The sequence below is a fragment of the Strigops habroptila genome, chromosome 4 (genome assembly GCF_004027225.2).
Source record: "Strigops habroptila isolate Jane chromosome 4, bStrHab1.2.pri, whole genome shotgun sequence".
Taxonomy (NCBI): domain Eukaryota; kingdom Metazoa; phylum Chordata; class Aves; order Psittaciformes; family Psittacidae; genus Strigops; species Strigops habroptila.
In genome coordinates, this window is record NC_046358.1 from 34,951,039 (window position 1) to 34,968,142 (window position 17,104).

General features: G+C 45.7%; 2 protein-coding genes across 7 annotated transcripts in view; one reads left to right on the forward strand and one right to left on the reverse strand.

Moving 5' to 3' along the window:
* Positions 1-349: 349 nt before the first annotated feature.
* GSTZ1 (glutathione S-transferase zeta 1) lies at positions 350-10,354 on the reverse strand. Of its 3 annotated transcripts, none has more exons than XM_030481555.1 (9): positions 10,030-10,354; positions 6,954-7,005; positions 6,169-6,236; positions 5,246-5,326; positions 4,651-4,776; positions 4,036-4,111; positions 3,248-3,300; positions 1,951-2,000; positions 350-751 (listed from the first exon to the last, which is right to left on the reverse strand). In XM_030481555.1, the coding sequence occupies exons 1-9, from the start codon at positions 10,048-10,050 to the stop codon at positions 625-627; spliced, it is 654 nt and encodes a 217-aa protein (XP_030337415.1). In that variant the 5' UTR covers positions 10,051-10,354; the 3' UTR covers positions 350-624. The 3 variants fall into 3 exon arrangements, with proteins under 3 accessions (XP_030337415.1, XP_030337416.1, XP_030337417.1); XM_030481556.1 differs by lacking the exon at positions 10,030-10,354 and adding an exon at positions 7,546-7,653; XM_030481557.1 differs by lacking the exon at positions 4,651-4,776 and having other exon boundaries at positions 10,030-10,113.
* The window catches only part of POMT2 (protein O-mannosyltransferase 2), a 30,778-nt gene continuing 23,819 nt past the window's right edge, over positions 10,146-17,104 (forward strand). For all 4 annotated transcript variants that reach the window (XR_003990826.1, XR_003990828.1, XM_030481544.1 and 1 more), the window contains exons 1-6: positions 10,146-10,438; positions 11,064-11,148; positions 11,976-12,080; positions 13,223-13,331; positions 14,201-14,309; positions 15,948-16,107. Coding sequence is in view for 2 of the 4 variants with exons in the window: in XM_030481544.1 (XP_030337404.1) it covers positions 10,158-10,438; positions 11,064-11,148; positions 11,976-12,080; positions 13,223-13,331; positions 14,201-14,309; positions 15,948-16,107 (849 nt within the window). In the remaining 2 variants the exon portion in view is untranslated. The remainder of the gene's footprint in view (positions 10,439-11,063; positions 11,149-11,975; positions 12,081-13,222; positions 13,332-14,200; positions 14,310-15,947; positions 16,108-17,104) is intronic.

The following is a 17,104-nucleotide window of genomic DNA, read 5'->3' on the forward strand; positions in this document are numbered from 1 at the left end:
AAATCAACTGTCCTTGATAGTAATTCAGTTGTCATTGCAACGGGTGGCAGAGTTGCTGACTGTTTGCTCTTGCAAGACCTGTGAGACCCAACAAGGGTTAGGATTAAGCCGTCTTCTGTCAGAGACTAGCTCTAGCTGTTTATATCCATGGCACTGCTGATTATGCCATAGCTCTGAGGCAGCTGCAATGACAAGCAGGCCTGCTGGATTAGTAGCACACTGTTTACACTGGTTCCCTGATGCTCTTTCTGTAGATGGTAAAGAAGTCCTGTGGGGAGTCAAAAATTGGTGCAATACCTCACAGCTGTCTGTGGCCACATTCCCCAACTCAAAGCCATACAAAGGGGACTTGTGATAATTATGCTTCTGCTTTAATCTGCTTCATGGAGATACATCAGATAGATAGAAAAAAACATAGTCAGAAGTAGCTGCAAGCTTTCCAGCACAGGCACAGCTTCTGTAAGTCAACCAGGCTACTTCCAGGTCCTCTGTTCTTCTTCCCACCCAAACGAAAGTGAGACAAGAGTACTAGGGCTTCCTGCTGGCACTGAAGTCCTAGTCAAGCTTTAGCTATTTTCCTCTTTGACACTCCAGCTTACTTGATCTAATGAGTAGGACAGGACTTCAAGCTCGCAGCTCTGCAGGAGTATCTGGCTGCCGGGATGGGTGGCTTACTTTGAATGCCTCTAACTCCAGGAGAGCTTTGTTTATTCTCATTATTGTGGGATATGGACCCATGTCCACTTTGAATCTGCAAAAGGAAAAGAATTTGTGATGTACTATGAATTAGACAGCCAGTGCAGCAGTGAGCAGAAGAGCAGTGCGCTGTGCCTGCCCCGTATGGGAGAATCTTACAATGCAAATGTACATTTGCATTAAGAGAAAAAGGTTCATCCCTGTAGGTTTAAAAACAAATGCTAGAGGAAAGGTTACTTAGTTCTTCCATCTTCAGTGGGCTTTACACAGTGTGCAGCGCAGGGTAAGAAGGCACTATGCTTTTCTTGGGAATCATGCAACCACTACTTGCATAGGTTTAAGGCTTTCAACGAATATAGACAGATTAATCTTTCCCCACTGTACAGTGTAAATATAGGGCAAATAGGGTGTCGTGGTTTAAGCCCAGCTGGTAACTCAGAACCACACAGCTGCTCGTTCACTCCCTCCCTCTGCCCCCGCTCCCGGAGGGATGGAGAGAGGAATTGAAAGAATGTAACTCCCATGGGTTGAAATAAGAGCAGTCCAGTAACTAAGGTACCATACAAAAACCACTACTGTACCACCAATAATGACAAGGGAAGTAACAAGGGGAGAGGATACAATTGCTCACCACCCACCAACCGATACCCAGCCCAACCCGAGCAGTGATCTGGGCGTTCCAAGTAACTCCCCCCAGTTTATGTACTGAGCATGACATGCTGTGGTATGGAATACCCCTTTTGCTAGTTTGGGTCAGGTGTCCTGTCTCTGCTTCCTCCCAGCTTCCCCTCCTCCCTGGCAGAGCATGAGACTGAGAAAGTCCTTGGTCAGAGTAAACATTACTTAGCAACAACCAAAAGCGTTGTTCCCAGGCTGAAAGTCAAAAACACAGCACTGCATCAGCTACTAAGAAGGAGAAAAAATGACTGCTACTGCTGAACCCAGGACATAGGGAGAGAGGTCATAGAGTGTGGACAACCTTAGCTTTTGTAAGGATACAGATCACGTTTCCCCCAGGGGCCTCTGAGAAGAGAGCACAGCTCCTTATTTCCAAGAGCTTCCAAAAGAGACAGTATTTATGGCATAGGAAAATTAATGCAGAGAAGAATCCGTAACTGGATAGGGCAAGCAGGAGGGATGCTTTTGTAACAGGCACAAGGTGCAGCAGAAGGTAAACTCTGACAGCCCAGCATAAGGAGTACCTTGTGTACCTTCAAGGAGTCTTGAGAGTTCCTCAAGCTTAGCCTTACTTACCTTTCAGCATTGGAAACTTGAGGCACCAAGCACAGATCAGCCATGGAAACCTGTAAATGTAGCAGAGAAAAGGGGTCAGAGTATGAGCCTGTCCCATCATTCAACACTGTGGTGGCAGGCTTTGAGAACTGGATAGAAATTATGTTATTAGGCAGTATAGAGGAGTTGTCATGACAATCTTATTCTTTAATCCAGCATAAATAACATGACAGTGGTACAAGGAAAGAAACTTCATAGCAGTCACTACTAGAAAAAGCCATTAGCCTTTAGGGAACTTCATATTTATCAGCTGATCATGACCACCTCAAGGACACAATGCTTCTATGGCAACTGCCTCTGACCAAACAAGTCTGCTGGCAAGCTGCAGAGGGAGGTGATGGAAGGAGGGGAAAGTTTGCATGGCTGGGAAAAGATGAGTAAATTTTGCTTGTTTGCATTGCAGGAGTATCAGGAAGCTCCTGCCAATGTCAAGACATGATACGTGATAGGGCCTTTGGAGACAGGCTCGGGGACTCGCAATCTGAAGACTCAAGGACAATACAGCTAACTGCTTATCTGCACAGAGCCAGCTGCCCTCACCCCACTCCCCATGTCACAAAGCTCTGGGTGCCTTTCACAAGCATAAGATCTTGTAATTAGTCTTTGCCCACCAAGGGCTCCAGTTCCATAATGCTCTTTCTAGACAATCCTCTGCACCATAGTATATTGCAGGACCCTTCCTTTTTTTTTCCTCAGGTGTTGCAGAAAAGCTCCAACTGCCTACCAAATAGGACTACTAAATGGAAGAGGCCTGAGTGGCCTTTAACTTGGTAAAGGTCAGAACAGCTTGTATGTGAGCGCTCTGAAAGCTGACCATGTTAAAATTGGTCAGACAGTGCAGAAAAATACAACACAACTTAGTTAAAGGTTCCACAGAGCAGAAATGAACCTGTGTTTCTTGAGCCAAGCTTTGCCCCGTGGCAGGACACTTTGAACTCCAAATGTCTTAAAGATGAAATATATATAATCTGTTTCCCCATCCTCTAGTAGCAGTCAGATCCTAGATACAGCTGCAGAATATGGCCATCAGCAGGTTACAGGCAGGGATGAGTAAACATCTCCATAACTATTTGCAAGTCAGTAATGGCCTAAGTAGGATCCATGCAGCTTTTTCTTACGGTGAAAGCACCACATGGAACTTCAGGCACAGGATAGGGTTGTGCTGTGTTTCCACAGCTAATTTCCTTTCTTATTTTATGGAATATATACTGGGGTTTTCAGTTCTCTAGAGGTATACAATGTTTGCTCAGATACTTACTTCATCCCCCACACAGTAGCGCCCAGCAGTCTGCTGCAGAATCTGCTCGAGCGCTGTCAAGAAAGGTGGTACACTGGAGTGAGACACTGGAAACTCATTTGAAAGGGACAGCGAAGACCTTTCAGACTGGGCATTATGAACAAAGGCATTTTGATCCTAAGCTGAGTATGAAAAATGGCCAATTTGGGACAGAACCTAAAAGGAACAGAAATCTTACAACATAGTTATAGGAGTCTTCAGGATCAGTTTGTGTCTGTCCAGAAGAGAAGATGGGCCTGCCACTGCAGTGCATGGGGGAAAGGGTTTTGAGGAAACAAAAAGCACCCTATTTGTCCCAGGGAGGTAAAAAAATACTGTGCTACTTGCTAGATTCTGTGGGAGTTTGCCATTAGATGCCTTTTGTCTGATTACAAAAGCATATAAATATAGATTGATAGAACTTTTAAGCAAAAGGCACTAGTTTGGGAGCAGCTGGGTGGAAAGGAGAAGTGCTGTCAGCCCTTATGCTTCAAGGTCAATCAGCTGCTGTGGTGTACAGGATGACCCCAGGCTTCCCTTCTTCCGTACACAGCAGTGGAAGCACCCTATGGACAGCATCTTTCCTCTGAGAGCTTGAAGAACTAAGGGACTCTGGGCAGAAAGAGTGCTGTCTCTGCCAGCAGGGCAGAACCCCAATGCACCAGCCCAGGGAGATCTGTTATTCTGCTTGTAGAGGAAAGTAGGACCCCAGCGGTGCAGCATTTTGAAGGGTCAGTTGAAATGCTGATACTTTTGGATGTGGGACTTGCCTTGAAAGCCAGATGCGATGCAGTTTTGAGCCCATTCAGTTTTTTTCTCCCCTATTTGTTTCAGGACATTCAGGTTCTGCAAAGATAAGCAATCTCAAGGTTAGACTGACTGCTGCTGGCAGGATCTTGCCCATTGCCTCATCCAGTGGAGGAGAGGGGAGATGAGTTGCCAAGTCTGAACCCCCAGCCTGAGTTCAGCCTGCTGGGTCAGCCCTGATCTCACCCTCACCGAATCATGCACCCTGCTGTACCTCTGGGACTGTCCTTCTGTAACAGCTGCCAGGGTATCTGTCCCTTTGCCTGTGACCTTTGGGTTGGTCAACTGTCTTCTTCCTAAAACATCCTAGATCCAGCAGTAAAACCATATGGATTCAGCTGTTTCTGGAAAGAACCCTGGGGTACTACAGGATTTTCTTTGTAGGAAATAACTGTATTGCTGCCATTGGTGGATCAGGCAGAGGCTAAGCAGAGATTTCATCTGCCAACACACAGTCTTAAGGTCTGCCACTCTACTGGCTGGCAACAATTTAAAGATACTGAACTTTTCAGAGATATTGCAGACTCCTGGAAACCCATCCTGTTTTTTTTATTTGCATGGATACGACAAGGCAATACCTGGAGTGGCTGAATGCCGGAGACAATGTGATCGGCAATCATTCTGACTTGGGCTCTCTTCTTCGGATCTTGGGGCAGGAGCCTGGGGTTAGGATGGGTGTCTTCTAGGTAATGAATTATAGCTAGCTGTAATGAACAAAGAGATGAGGAGGTTATTGGAGAGCCAAGGAAAAGTTCACATCCTGAATACCTGGGAAAGAGTTGCTGAATACAACAGCTTTTGCATGAAGTTTGTTACTGATCCAAGCAACAGAATATCCCTTTTGATGTCCACTTGGGACCTTTTTGTCATTCAGCCCAGCTGTAATTTCAGGCAAACCTGGCACGGCCATCTAAGTCAGACTATAAACTGCTCAGTGAAAAGTAGAGTTACGAACCAACGCTGAATTGAGCTTACATCACTGACAGCAGTTTCTCAGCAGAGTCTATGTGCTATTTCTTTCCCCAAGTGGGTTTGTTTATCATAAGTGCCACCTCTTTTCCAATGCACAAATGAGAGAATGAGGGGAAAACATGGGGCAGAGCAGAGCCATCCCCTCCAGACTGGGCAGCAGGTTGGAGCGAATGGTTAACACGGCTGTGGCTGGTAACTCACTGACTGAGAAAGGGTGATGCCATCAATTTTCAAGGCTGGGACTTGCTGCATTGGATTCACTGCCTTGAATTCAGCAGAAAACTGTGGAAACAAAACCTGAGATTACTACAACATGAAATTATTCTTCCTTGTTTTCTTCCCCTAAACCAACCCAGTTACTATTTTTTGTATTTTTTTTTTTAACCTGTCTTTTCTCTCTACCTCAGTACTAATATTTGCAGTACTATTAGCTGTGCTATTAGCCTATAGCAAACTTTCACTGGGGCTCAGGGATCTGCCTGAGGGCCAGATTGCCTTACCTCTTGATAAACCATTAATACAAGCCCAGGATGGGTGGTGCTGCAGCAGTGTCACTATTACTGTTACAGTTCTCCAACTGCATCTTAGCCCATACTGGCACATTGAGCTGGTGGTACTACTAGGTGCACAACTCCCCACTACGGGCCCCTGAATAAGTTCTCAGTGAAGAGCTCTTCTGGCGACCCATCCCTTCCTTTGGTAGGCCCTCTGTACCCCTTGCTACGTCATTTATCATCTTTTGGACACACACCCCCTGCCACACACACGCTTTCTGGTGCTAACTGAATGAGGTTGAATCTTGTTTAAATTGCAGTGCAGCTTCTCTGAAGTCTATGTGCCAGATACATTCAGTTATATCATGCTAAGCAGGAGCAAAAGATCTTCAGCCTTATGAAATTCAGTCACTGATGTTTAAGAGAGTTAAAAACCTTTAGTGTCCTGCAGTCGTCTTCTCCCTCTGTCCTGCATGCCAGGAAATACTGCCTGAAAGCAACTATTAATTACAGAGAAGTGGTGAGGAATTCAGTGACTTTGCCTGTGAACATTCTAGTGCTAATCACAACTCTTCTCATGCTCTGCAAGTTTAGTACCCCTGGAGAAAGCAATGGTAGATGTATCCTTACCTGCTGCCCCCCATCCTTGAGGAGGTTCACTGGCACCAGGTCATAGGAAATCCCTTTCAGAGCCAGTGCTAGGGAGAGCAGAGTGTACAGCTTCAGACAGGCACAGAGACCAGTTTCATTGATAATGGACTCAGGGAAATGCTACCATCTCCATTTGAAGAAAGAATGGCATTAAAACAAAGAAAGATCCTATCCCTCAAGAAAGGTGGCCTCAGTCCACTAAGAAGATGGACTCTGGCAAATAAAGGACCAAAGATCAGTGCTGGTAAAACAAGTGCATTTTCCAATATAAGCTTTGCCACTCTTTGCAGCACAGCCTGTCCTGATGTGGCTTAGAGAAGGCAGGGAGCCCTGTGCTCACCTGCAAAATCTTGCTTAAGACTGTCTCAGTACAAGCAGGGACTATTCCCAGCCCTGCTCAGCAATCAAGACCTTGCTCTATAATTTCAAGACCAGAGTCTGAGGCAGTATCTGTGTAAAAACAAAGTGCAGGGCCCCTCTAGGAAACGTGGAAGAAACTGCCATCTGCATCACACTGGTTTTACAAAAGGAGTATTTCCCTTTTAACTATCTGCAGGCTGAGCAAAGCCCTCCTGTCTGTTCTCCTTTCCCCCTGCTACAGGTAAAGTGCGATGTTCCCTTCCCTCCCATTGGGAAAAGTGCCTCACTGTTCCAGGTTCATGTTTGCTGTTCTCTCAATAAGTGACTGATTAATCAGATTAGTGAAGGGGAGGATACTGCAAAAACACCAAGACAACGCAAGAGAGATCAACACTAGATCTTACCTATTCTCACTCTCCAAGAGCAGGAACTTCGGAAATAGCTATAAAGTATTGGCTGAGAAGAGAAAGAGAGAGAGAGTGGTTATTTTGTGAGAACACCCTAGTATTGTAAGGTGAACACCACATGAACAGAGGGCATTTCAAGAACCGTAAGACAGAGAAGAGCAACGCTAGGGGGAGAGAAGGCTCCTTTCTGAAAGTGACTGTTCCTGTTTTGGGTGTATAGGTAATATCACTGTCTTTCACGCTGGCCCTCTGAATATTTAGTTGCATCTGATGTTTCCAGCAGTGCACAAGTGTCCTTAGAATTCTCTCTTACAAAGCTTCCCTCTTTGTCCCTACTGGATGTTGCTGACTCCTATCCCATCTTAGATCTTTGAAACAAATTCCCCACAGATTGTGACAAGCACCTGCACTGGGTATCTGCATGGCATGCAATAGCTTTTCCAGCCATTGAGGGCAGAGCCAGGCCTCTTTCCAAACAAGAGCTTCTGCTGTTTGAGGTGAAGGCCGAGAAGGCAGACAATTCATCTCTACCTGAACTCTATCATTGAGGCAGCTTTCCCAGACACTTCCACCCTGTCCAAGCTCTCACCTTTTCAGATGCCATGGTCAGTGTGTGCAATCTACTCCAGGAAATAAAACCAACCCCTTCACTCTCCCTTTTAACTCAGCAGGGATGGGGGAAGGTATCTCATGAAGCCAATGAGAAAGGACTGTGCTCTCAAATCTGCGCTGAGAACACAAAAACCAGCCAGTCAGATTCAACCCTGAGCGACAGCAGTCAGCTGCATCCGCATCCCCGTGTGTTCTGCTGCAGCCCAGCCCTGATATCAGAACTATTAACCAGCTTTGAGGTTGGAAGCACATTTAGGAACCATCCTTATCTCCCTTGCTGTTTGTCCGGAAATAAATAAGGTATCTAGACAGCCTGTCAGGCTCTCAGCAGTTGCTAGAGCAGAAACAGAGATAGCCCTGAGGAACAATAAAACAAGGAAACCGAAGCCACATGTAGAATTTCTGTTTCACTAGGCAACTACTGCCAGCTCTCCGAACAGGGGCTACCTTTGCAGTGGGGTCCCTTAGGGTCCTCCTGTAGCCCTCCTCCCACTAGTACCAGCAGGTGCAGATGGCTTTCTACATTGCAGGTCTGGGAGAGGCTGCTACTCTGCTCCCAGGCCAACTTTGTGCAAAATACAAAGCTGTCTTTTCTTTCCACACAGGAAATTGGTATTGATGCATGTCTCTTTCTCTGTACCTCCACCCTCCCAAAATGCATAGAAATGATACCAGAGACTGACAGCAAGGCAGAAAAAGGCAGGGATATGCTGACTGACAGACAATCTGTCAACAGAAAACCAGAGACACCCTGAGGATCTCTATGCTCCAGTCCTCTGTAAATTTGATGCTTCTTTTACAGTGTAGATTGGTTCAAACAACTTTAAATGAGATATGCATTTGACTAAATTACTGTAGTCAAAGTTTACTGGAGAAACGGCTTCTAAGTGAGGAGGGAAGTGATCCCAGTATTGGCAACACTTTCATATACAAAGTATTTATAGATTTTCTTTAATTCTCTGCTTCTGGAATCAGGGCATTAGAAATCTTAGCTATGCTTTTTATTTTCAGATGTCCAGCCTGCTGGGTCGCAGGGAGAGAAACATAAACTATAACATCAAAAGGGAAACATAGAGCATTTATGACATGCTATTTTTACTTGTTTTCCCTGGGGATCCTGCTGATTTTTTAGCTCAGAAATTCGTGTGCTTCACCACATCTGTTTTGGACTCTGGCCTCTCTGCTGGCAGAGACATTTATCTTGATCCTCTCTTACAGTTGTTGTTTTTGCAGCCTGTGCTAAATTGTGTTAAGCTAATTGCTTTGCTGTATAATTTCAAGGCCCTGGGGGATCTCACCAAAAAGAACATGGAAAACAACCCATCCCTTAGGTGGGAACTGTGTCTCCAGAGGCCGGGGCCTGGAGTGATCACTTGAGTTTATGCTGTTTTGCTCCCTGCAGAAGGGCAGACCACAGGCAGAACAATCAGCTAAGGAAAGACTACAGATAGACAGTGTTTTGTTATCAGTGGACAGGTCCACTGAGACAGTGACATTCTATCTAGCCTTCCTTACAGGAAGAGCTGAGCACAGGCCAGCGAAGTAGTGGGGAAGAATTATCTCCACTGACAACCCCGTGGAGTACAGTATCTTTAAGCTGCAGGTTAGACTGGTTGGAACCAGGAAGATAGCAGGACAACATTTGCTTGATGTCTGCTAAGATTTCTGGTTTGGTTCTGCTTTCATTTCCAGCATCAGTGGTGCAATGAGGAAAATTTAGGCTTAAATCCCAATCCAGAGTAAAAATCTGGGAAACGCATTTCACTGATGAGGAAGATAGAAGAGACACCCTTAACTTTGTATGTAGAGCTCTCAGGTTTCCAAGCCTGCGCTTTAATATGGTTTCTGGATACCACCTCTTTCCAGGCTGTATTCAAGATGCACTTGGAAACGCAGTCTTTCACCTGTTTCTTGAGACACGAGAAAACTGCTCCTTGGAGGCTTGCACAGGGAAACCTCAGTGTCTGAAAGGCATCACTTGTATTAAGCTGGGTTAAAATGGAAAGGCATAAGCAGGAGTGGGTTTGCTCCTAAACGTTCTGTATCCTTGCAGCAGGTGTTAACAGCTCAACTCACTATCAGTTAACTGTTAACTTCTTATCGCAAGTAACCACCACCACTGCTTTGAAAAGCATTAGTCTTATTCAGCGTGGGAGCAAATTCCTTGCTCTCCACTGAGACACACACTTGGGTGCAGGCCGCGGCCGCGCGAACCTGTTGTAACAGACGCCGTGCACGGCGGTGCAGCCTTTGCGGTCAGCTCCGGCCCAGCCTTACCGGGAGCCCGGGCCAGCAGAGGCCGCACCGCGCAAGGCCCGGCCCGGCCCGGCCCGGCCCGGCCCGGAGCAGAGCGCTGCCGCGCTAACCCCCACTCCCTCCACCTCTGGCACCGCCGTCCCCCGCTCCCTTCCCGCCCGGCGGTCACTCTCCGCGGGGAGAGCGCGGAGGCAGCACCGTGTACCTTGGGTGCGGCAGAAATCATCCTGCTCCGCGACCCTCCGCAGCAGCTGCAGTGTCGGCCCCGCCCCGGCAGGGCCCTCCCTTCGCCCGCAGCCGCGGCAGCCGCCGCCCCTGCAGGACTACATCTCCATGCGTGCCCCGCGGCCCGCTCACCCGCCCCGGACTCCGTCTCCCGGGCTGCGCCGCGCCCGGCCCGGTGCTGCGGGTCACACAGCCCTGCGGATGCCGGCGGCGGGGCGCGGCCGGGCCGAACCGGGCCTTCCGCGGCAGCGGGAGTCCCGGGCGCCCCGCCGGCTGCCGGCGCACCCCGCCGCCCCTCCCGCGGCGGCTCGCCCGGCGGCGCTGGCCCTCGTCATCCTCCTCAGCTTCGCGTCCCGCTTCCACCGCCTGGCGGAGCCGCCGCACGTCTGGTACGGGCCGGGGCGGGGCCTGTCCCCCTCTGGCGGGGCCTTGCCCGGGACCGGCGGGCCTAACCCCGCCCGGGCCAAGCCCCTGTTGGTGGGTGGGTGTCCGCCGCCTCTCCGGGGAGCGCGCCCCAGCTCCCAGCCTGCGCCCCGCTGCGCCGCCCCTGCAGTGCCCGGCTGGGAAGCGCTCGTGTTTATTCCAGGCAGGTGGTGGGGCGGGATCCTGGTGGTGAGGGCCGTGAGGGAGCGCTGTGTTCTCTGACCAGCCCACTGCCGGCTCCCGCCCCGCTCCCACCGCGGCGCTCGGGACGTGTCACAGGGGGAAGGCCCAGTATTGAAGAGGCGGTTTTGGGGATCTGTGGATTGCAGGCTGAGTTTTTAACACCCGTAAGCACAATCTGGATCAGAAGGGTGGGCTGGAGATTGTGAAGTACCAATACCAAACTCTTTAAAAAGGACCGTGCCTAAAATGTCTGAAGTACTCCTCATGATTTCCCAGTGAATTTAGTGCACTGTCTCATTTCCAGTGTATGGCACTTACCCTATATGATGATAAGCACAACTAAGAAGACCTTCTTGGACTTTTTTACTGTCTTTAGCATTATAGCAGCTTTTTTTTGTTTGTTTTTAGTTGGGATGAAACTCATTTTGGGAAGATGGGAAGTTACTACATAAATCGGACCTTCTTCTTTGATGTCCACCCCCCTTTGGGGAAGGTAAACTGCTCTTCTGTTACATGTTTTAGAAGCTACAGGAGTGGGCTGACAGAAGTCTTCCCCTTCCTTCTGGCTGAAGGATGTAATGAACACCAGTACTGCTCCTAACTGTTGTTGGCATCATGGTAATCTGGATTCTATATCCAGAGCCTCAACTTGCACCTTTTCTTTTTTTATGAAAATACTCTGAATATGGGAAAACAAAGCAGTATTGCATATTCAGTATTTGAAAGGCTTGAAATAAAAAAATTGAACATGGGACTTCCGTGGTTTGGAGGGGGCACGTCATAGAAGCTTACAGTTCAAAGGAAGCCAACAATTCCTCATAGCAAGTGAGATTCCTACCCTGAAAAGGACCTGAAAGAACCCTGAAAGCCTTGTCTTGCTATTTTGTAGTCAAAGAACTTGTTCTAGCAACAGTGTGCAGTGTTGATGAAGGTGTCTCCTCCTGCCATGTAAAGGTTATCTTCTTTTCAGGCTGAGTCTCCTTAAACTATAGGAATAGGGAGCTATGGGAGAATCTACAGAGACAGAATTGTCTTTGCTGAATCTCACACCTGGTATTTCTCTTGAGCTTCAGTTGTCCTTGTAGTCAGAAAGTCCTGAGCCCTTCTGATCTTGCCTTTAGGCAAAGGACAGTATGTATGCATATGAATTCTGTACATAGACTCTTGTTTGAATTATGCATCTGAATTAAGTATCTTCTTATCCTCTCTTATCCTCTGGATCAGACTTAGCTTCTGTAAAAATCTTACCTGCTGCTGGCTTGGATATTCCTTCCTCCAGTGACATTTCCCTGACCAGTTTTTTTGACCTTTCCTCTTCAGATGCTGATTGGACTCGCTGGCTACCTTAGTGGATATGATGGTACATTTCCTTTCCAAAAGCCAGGGGACAGATATGAGCAGCACAACTATGTGGGAATGAGAGGGGTAAGGCTCTACAGGCTGGTATCAAGCTGTTCAGCTCTCCTGTGCTTTTCAGTACAGAGTCTTATGTCATAAGAACAGCTCTCCTGGATCAGACCAGAAGTCTTTTTTGCCTTGTGCCTTGTTTTTAAGCTCCTTAAAAAAGTGTTAGTAGTTGTATTGTGAATAAGTCTTAATGTCTGGCTATGAGAGGCCAGATAAGAAAGTAATGTGATTATTGAGGCTAACTGTTGCTGCTAGTTAGTGGGACCACTCCTGAGTGAAACAGATATCTTGCCAGTTCTGCAAAGGGAACATTGCTGAGCTTGGGCTTCTGCTCACTCCATTTTGCCTGGCTGCTCTGCTGAGGGGAGCTAAGGATGTCAAAAAGCCAGGCTCATCCACTGCCACCTGCAGTTTGCCATCACCAGTGACACTGAGCTAGTAAGCTGATGGAATGGAGGGGAAATTCGGAGTGGTATTCTGTCTGAAATCCTGGCTGAGCTATCTAGGAAGACCAAGAGCCATAAAACTGACAGCGGATAGCACAAGCCAAGAGAAGAAACAGAGGCCAATTGCTAGTACCTAGAAAGAAGAACAAAAACTGGGAATGCATATTTTCTTGGTTTAGTTACTGGGTCTCCAGTAATTTATGGTTCTAGATTTCCCTGAGCCAAAGGTCGGAGAAGTGCTGGAATCAGACACTGAAGAGAACAAATTTTACTGTGATGCTGCTCTCTTGTTTTGATTTCTGTTCTTCCTCTGACTATCCTTGGTCTCATTTGTGCTAGGGGGGTGATACTGGGGTCTGCTAAAAATGTAAGTTATGGGTGTATTTTGTTCTTAGATTTCATATTCTAATATCTTGTTAGGTTGAGTGTGGTGGATGTGTAGTGCACCTGATTGACATATCTTTTTATAACTATCTGATTCAGCCTAGTAAGAGACTTATTACTGGCAGCTCTGCAGAACAGAGTAAGCAGCTGTCCTTATCTGAGCGGTATCTTTGTTCATTTGGCTTTTGTCTGATGTTCTTAAGTGAGTCAGTTCAGCTACTGCAGCATCTCCTGTTGTTGGTAGGTGTGGAAGATGAAGGAAGGGAAAGGGAGTAGGTGCATATTCACCTTGGGGAGGGTTATAACTTCTCTCGTGATCTTTTCCTGCAGTTCTGTGCTTTCCTTGGCTCCTGCCTGGTTCCGTTGGCCTACCTCACAGTGTTAGAACTGTCAAAGTCACTGCCAGCAGCCTTACTCACAGCTTTCATCCTTATTTTTGGTAGGTGTTCCTGCTACAGCAAAATCGAGCAGGTTAATTGTTCAGAAAATTTAATTTCTGGATTATGGTGTGTTACCTAGCCAGGGGACATTGGGGTGTATAAGAGAGTTTCCCAAAAGCAAAGTAATTCTGCTTTATATATATGAAGCTTTTTAATTGATGGTCCCCTTGAGAATTTTACAGCCTTGTTTGGTTCATAGGTACTTCTGTTATCTGAATTACCACAGCATTGGATTACATTTTGCCTCAATGCTAAGAATTTTTATAAGACAGACAGGAATGATTTTGCCCAGAAGTGAAATACGTGTGTCTCCTATATGAATTATGGAGGTATTTAACAGCATTTCTGGGGAAGAGTTCACAGTAAGAAATGAATAAAGTTCCTTGTTGAATTAAGCCAGGTGGAGAAATTAACATTACAAATGGAGTTACGTGAATTGGGGTTTTGTGAGGACACACAGATACTGAGGCATGGAGACTTAAAATACCCAAGTTATTATTTTTTTTAATAGGTAACCTCTGAAAAATGACTGTTCCTTTAGCATCCTCCAGCACCATGCTGGTGCCTTAGTAGGTAGATCTTTGCTGTCTGTAACACTTTCCATCTGAATATGGAAGTTAGCAGCACTTCCCAAATGGTGTTTCATAGATACTGTTGTACTGTGTGGTTTTGTGAATTTTCTGTTTGTTTTGTTGGGTTTATTTGTATTTGTTACCCAAGTAGAAGTTGAAATGTTCTGATCTGCTTCTGTTTCTAAAATTTCCCTTCCTCCCCTTGTCCTCACTACGCTGAGGAAACTGTCTTTCTGCAATCTTGATTCACTTTGGAACTACAAGCCTTTTTGACATTGTTGTGTATCTCTTTGCAGATACAGGCTGTATTACTTTGTCTCAATATATTCTGCTGGATCCCATTCTGATGTTCTTCCTCATGGGAGCTGTTCTGAGTATGGTGAAATGTAACAGCTGTGCGGATAGGTAAGATAAAGATGATAACTTTGTTAAATTATAGGTGCTCAGCTTTCACACAGATGAAGTATTAGGACATGTCTGCCACTTGGTAGTCTGGGTGAACAGCTGATAGGTAATCATTTCAGGAAATCTGGAGGTGAAAATGGCTTACAGTAGGGGAGAGATTTTTAGCATGAGGATTTGTGAAACTAGGGAGAAAGTATCATGGCTGGGGTAAATCAGGAGAGGTACTTACATAGATTATTTTAGCATCAAAGGAAATTTCAGCAGAAATAGTGTTTATAGAACTCTGAATCTTGAAAATTAATGTTAAAGCTTTTTAAAACTTGACAGGAAAGAAAGCTAGTGTAGGGTTTTGTAGGTCAGAAAAGGAGGAATGAAGGATGGATGTAACCTGTTCAAGGCTTTGCTCTTTAATGACAGAAAATATGAATTTGTTATCTTGAACCAGTCACTTTGTCTCCAGGCTGGAGAAACACAGCTTGTCTGTGACTGTAATCCTATAAGCACTTATAAAATCTTGTTAGCTGAGGTAAATAGTGTAATTTTTTTGGTTTAGAAAAATTGGTACCAAAAAATTGAGTGAAGTATAGCCAGAACATTTCTGAATAAAGTAGTCAAGTTGCTGAGGATATTTGCTACAGACCAATCCAGAGGGGAATGGTGATTTATAGGCTATGTCAAATGACTTCTTTGTGGCTGGGCTGCACAGAGTCGTTTCCCCATAATGCATTCAGAATTCAAAGACAGAAAAGCTTAGCATACTGTGTTATGTGTGAGCAATTTTTGTTTCATGAAATGCTCAAGAACTGATCATATCAATCTTAATGTGACTGTGGCACACATGGCTAAAATGCAGCCTGCAGTGTCATGTACGGCCATCCAAGGCCATCCTCAGCTACAACACATACCCCAGGAAGTGCAAGCACTGAATTCCAGGGCAATGTTTGATCAGCTCTGTGCGCCTTGACCTGAACTTATTTCTCATGTTTTGAGAGCTAATCCTGTTTTCAAACTAGTTGATTTTATGCAAATTAAAAGCCAGCTGTAGTTATTGTGTTGCTTAGCAGGTCATGGGGATTTTGTCTAGTCACGATACAAGCATCAAGGCATCAGGAGTCAGTAGGAAGAGGGTTTTGAATTCTGCCATCATCTTTTCTCATCTTTTCTCTGTGGTTCAATTTTAGTTTAATTTGTAATTTGTTTGCTTTTTGCTTTGGGTAGATGTTTTCTACTATGGCCTTTCTGCTTTAGGGAAAGTATCTGCTCTTTTTCTCCTGTTGTCCCCCATGTCCTTAGCTTTCTGAGAGAAGTTTGCATTTTATGGAGCAGAAGTTCTGTTCCTATTTTCAGACCTTCCACATGTCAATCTTTCTTCACACTAGTATTTTAGCTTATACGCAGCGTCTGTGCTTTCTTCCTTGAAGGGGAGATTTAGGGCTGCCTTCACAAGCCTGTATCTGAAGCCAGTGTCCTTGCATCATTCTAAAATTAATGAAAAACTTGTCTGCCTTTTCCTCATGGGCTCCCGAGAAGATGGAATGTAATTTTGCAGGGTACCTGATTTGCTGTTTATTTTCCTGACTGCAGATGCCCATACATGTAGCCATCAGTTATTCACTGACTGGTCTATATGTCCTGCAGGCCATTTTCTGCCTCCTGGTGGTTCTGGATGAGTCTCACTGGCGTGAACCTTGCTGGAGCAATGGGGGTAAAGTTTGTGGGCCTTTTTGTAGTCCTCTTGGTTGGCCTGAACACAATGTATGACCTATGGGACTTGCTGGGGAACCTCAGCCTGTCACTGGTGAGTGTCAGAACCTTTTATTTTTGTTAAAGGTTTCTTTGTTTTGTTTGCTTTGTGATTCCCCTAGTCTTTGACAGCCCTGTAATTAGCCAAACAGCAGTACTCTATCTGCAGCAAACAGGGCAATCTGAGGTGGACGATGCTAATTAAAGGTGAATGTTATGATGGAAAAACTATTGCCATACATTTGAATAAAACCCAAACCAAAACAAAAAATACCCCAAACATGCTTTAGCAGAGTATAACGTCATAAGAGCACAGCAGAAAGGTGATTTTTTTTTCCCAAGATAAACTATTTCCTTTCCAGTTGGATGAATTTTATTTCAGTCTAGGCTAAAAATGCTCATTGGGAATGGCTGTACAATGGCCCAAAGCAAGATGTTGTCCAGCTCTGTTACATGACCTTCTGAGGAGTACGTGCTACCTGGCAGAGAGGCATGTGGTGCAGCCCCGAGTTTGCATAAGCAGTGCGAGCTCCAGCTCTGCCTTGTGACAGTATGGGGGCATAGACCATATAGGAGCAGCACGCTATAGTCTGTCATCAGTCATGGGAATGCTCTGTAACTTGCATTCTCCATAGCCAGTCCTGAGGATGAAGGCAGCTATAGCCTGCTTGATTTCACACACATGTAGTTCTTATAAGCTGTAAGAAATTTGCTAGTGTGTTTGAGTGCCCTGTTCTAATACTGCATTTTATATTTGGGGACTGTGAAATCTGCTGTTTGGAGAAATACCTTGATGTTCCATTTGCTTTCTTGCAACCAGCAGGAAAACAAATTCTCCAAGCACATATTTTAAAATGTGCTCAGTTCTCCTCTTGTCTCAGCCTTTTCTGAAGCTTAAATTCTATTTCTTTCACTTACTTTTTTTGTCCTGTTTGTCTCATAAACAGTGGGAGAGTTTGGGGGACTTTTTCTATTCCTGCTGTGTGATTTGTTTTCTCTGATTAATGTGAATCAATATGGGCTGCAAAGATGCAGTGTTCCAGCTCTGGAGA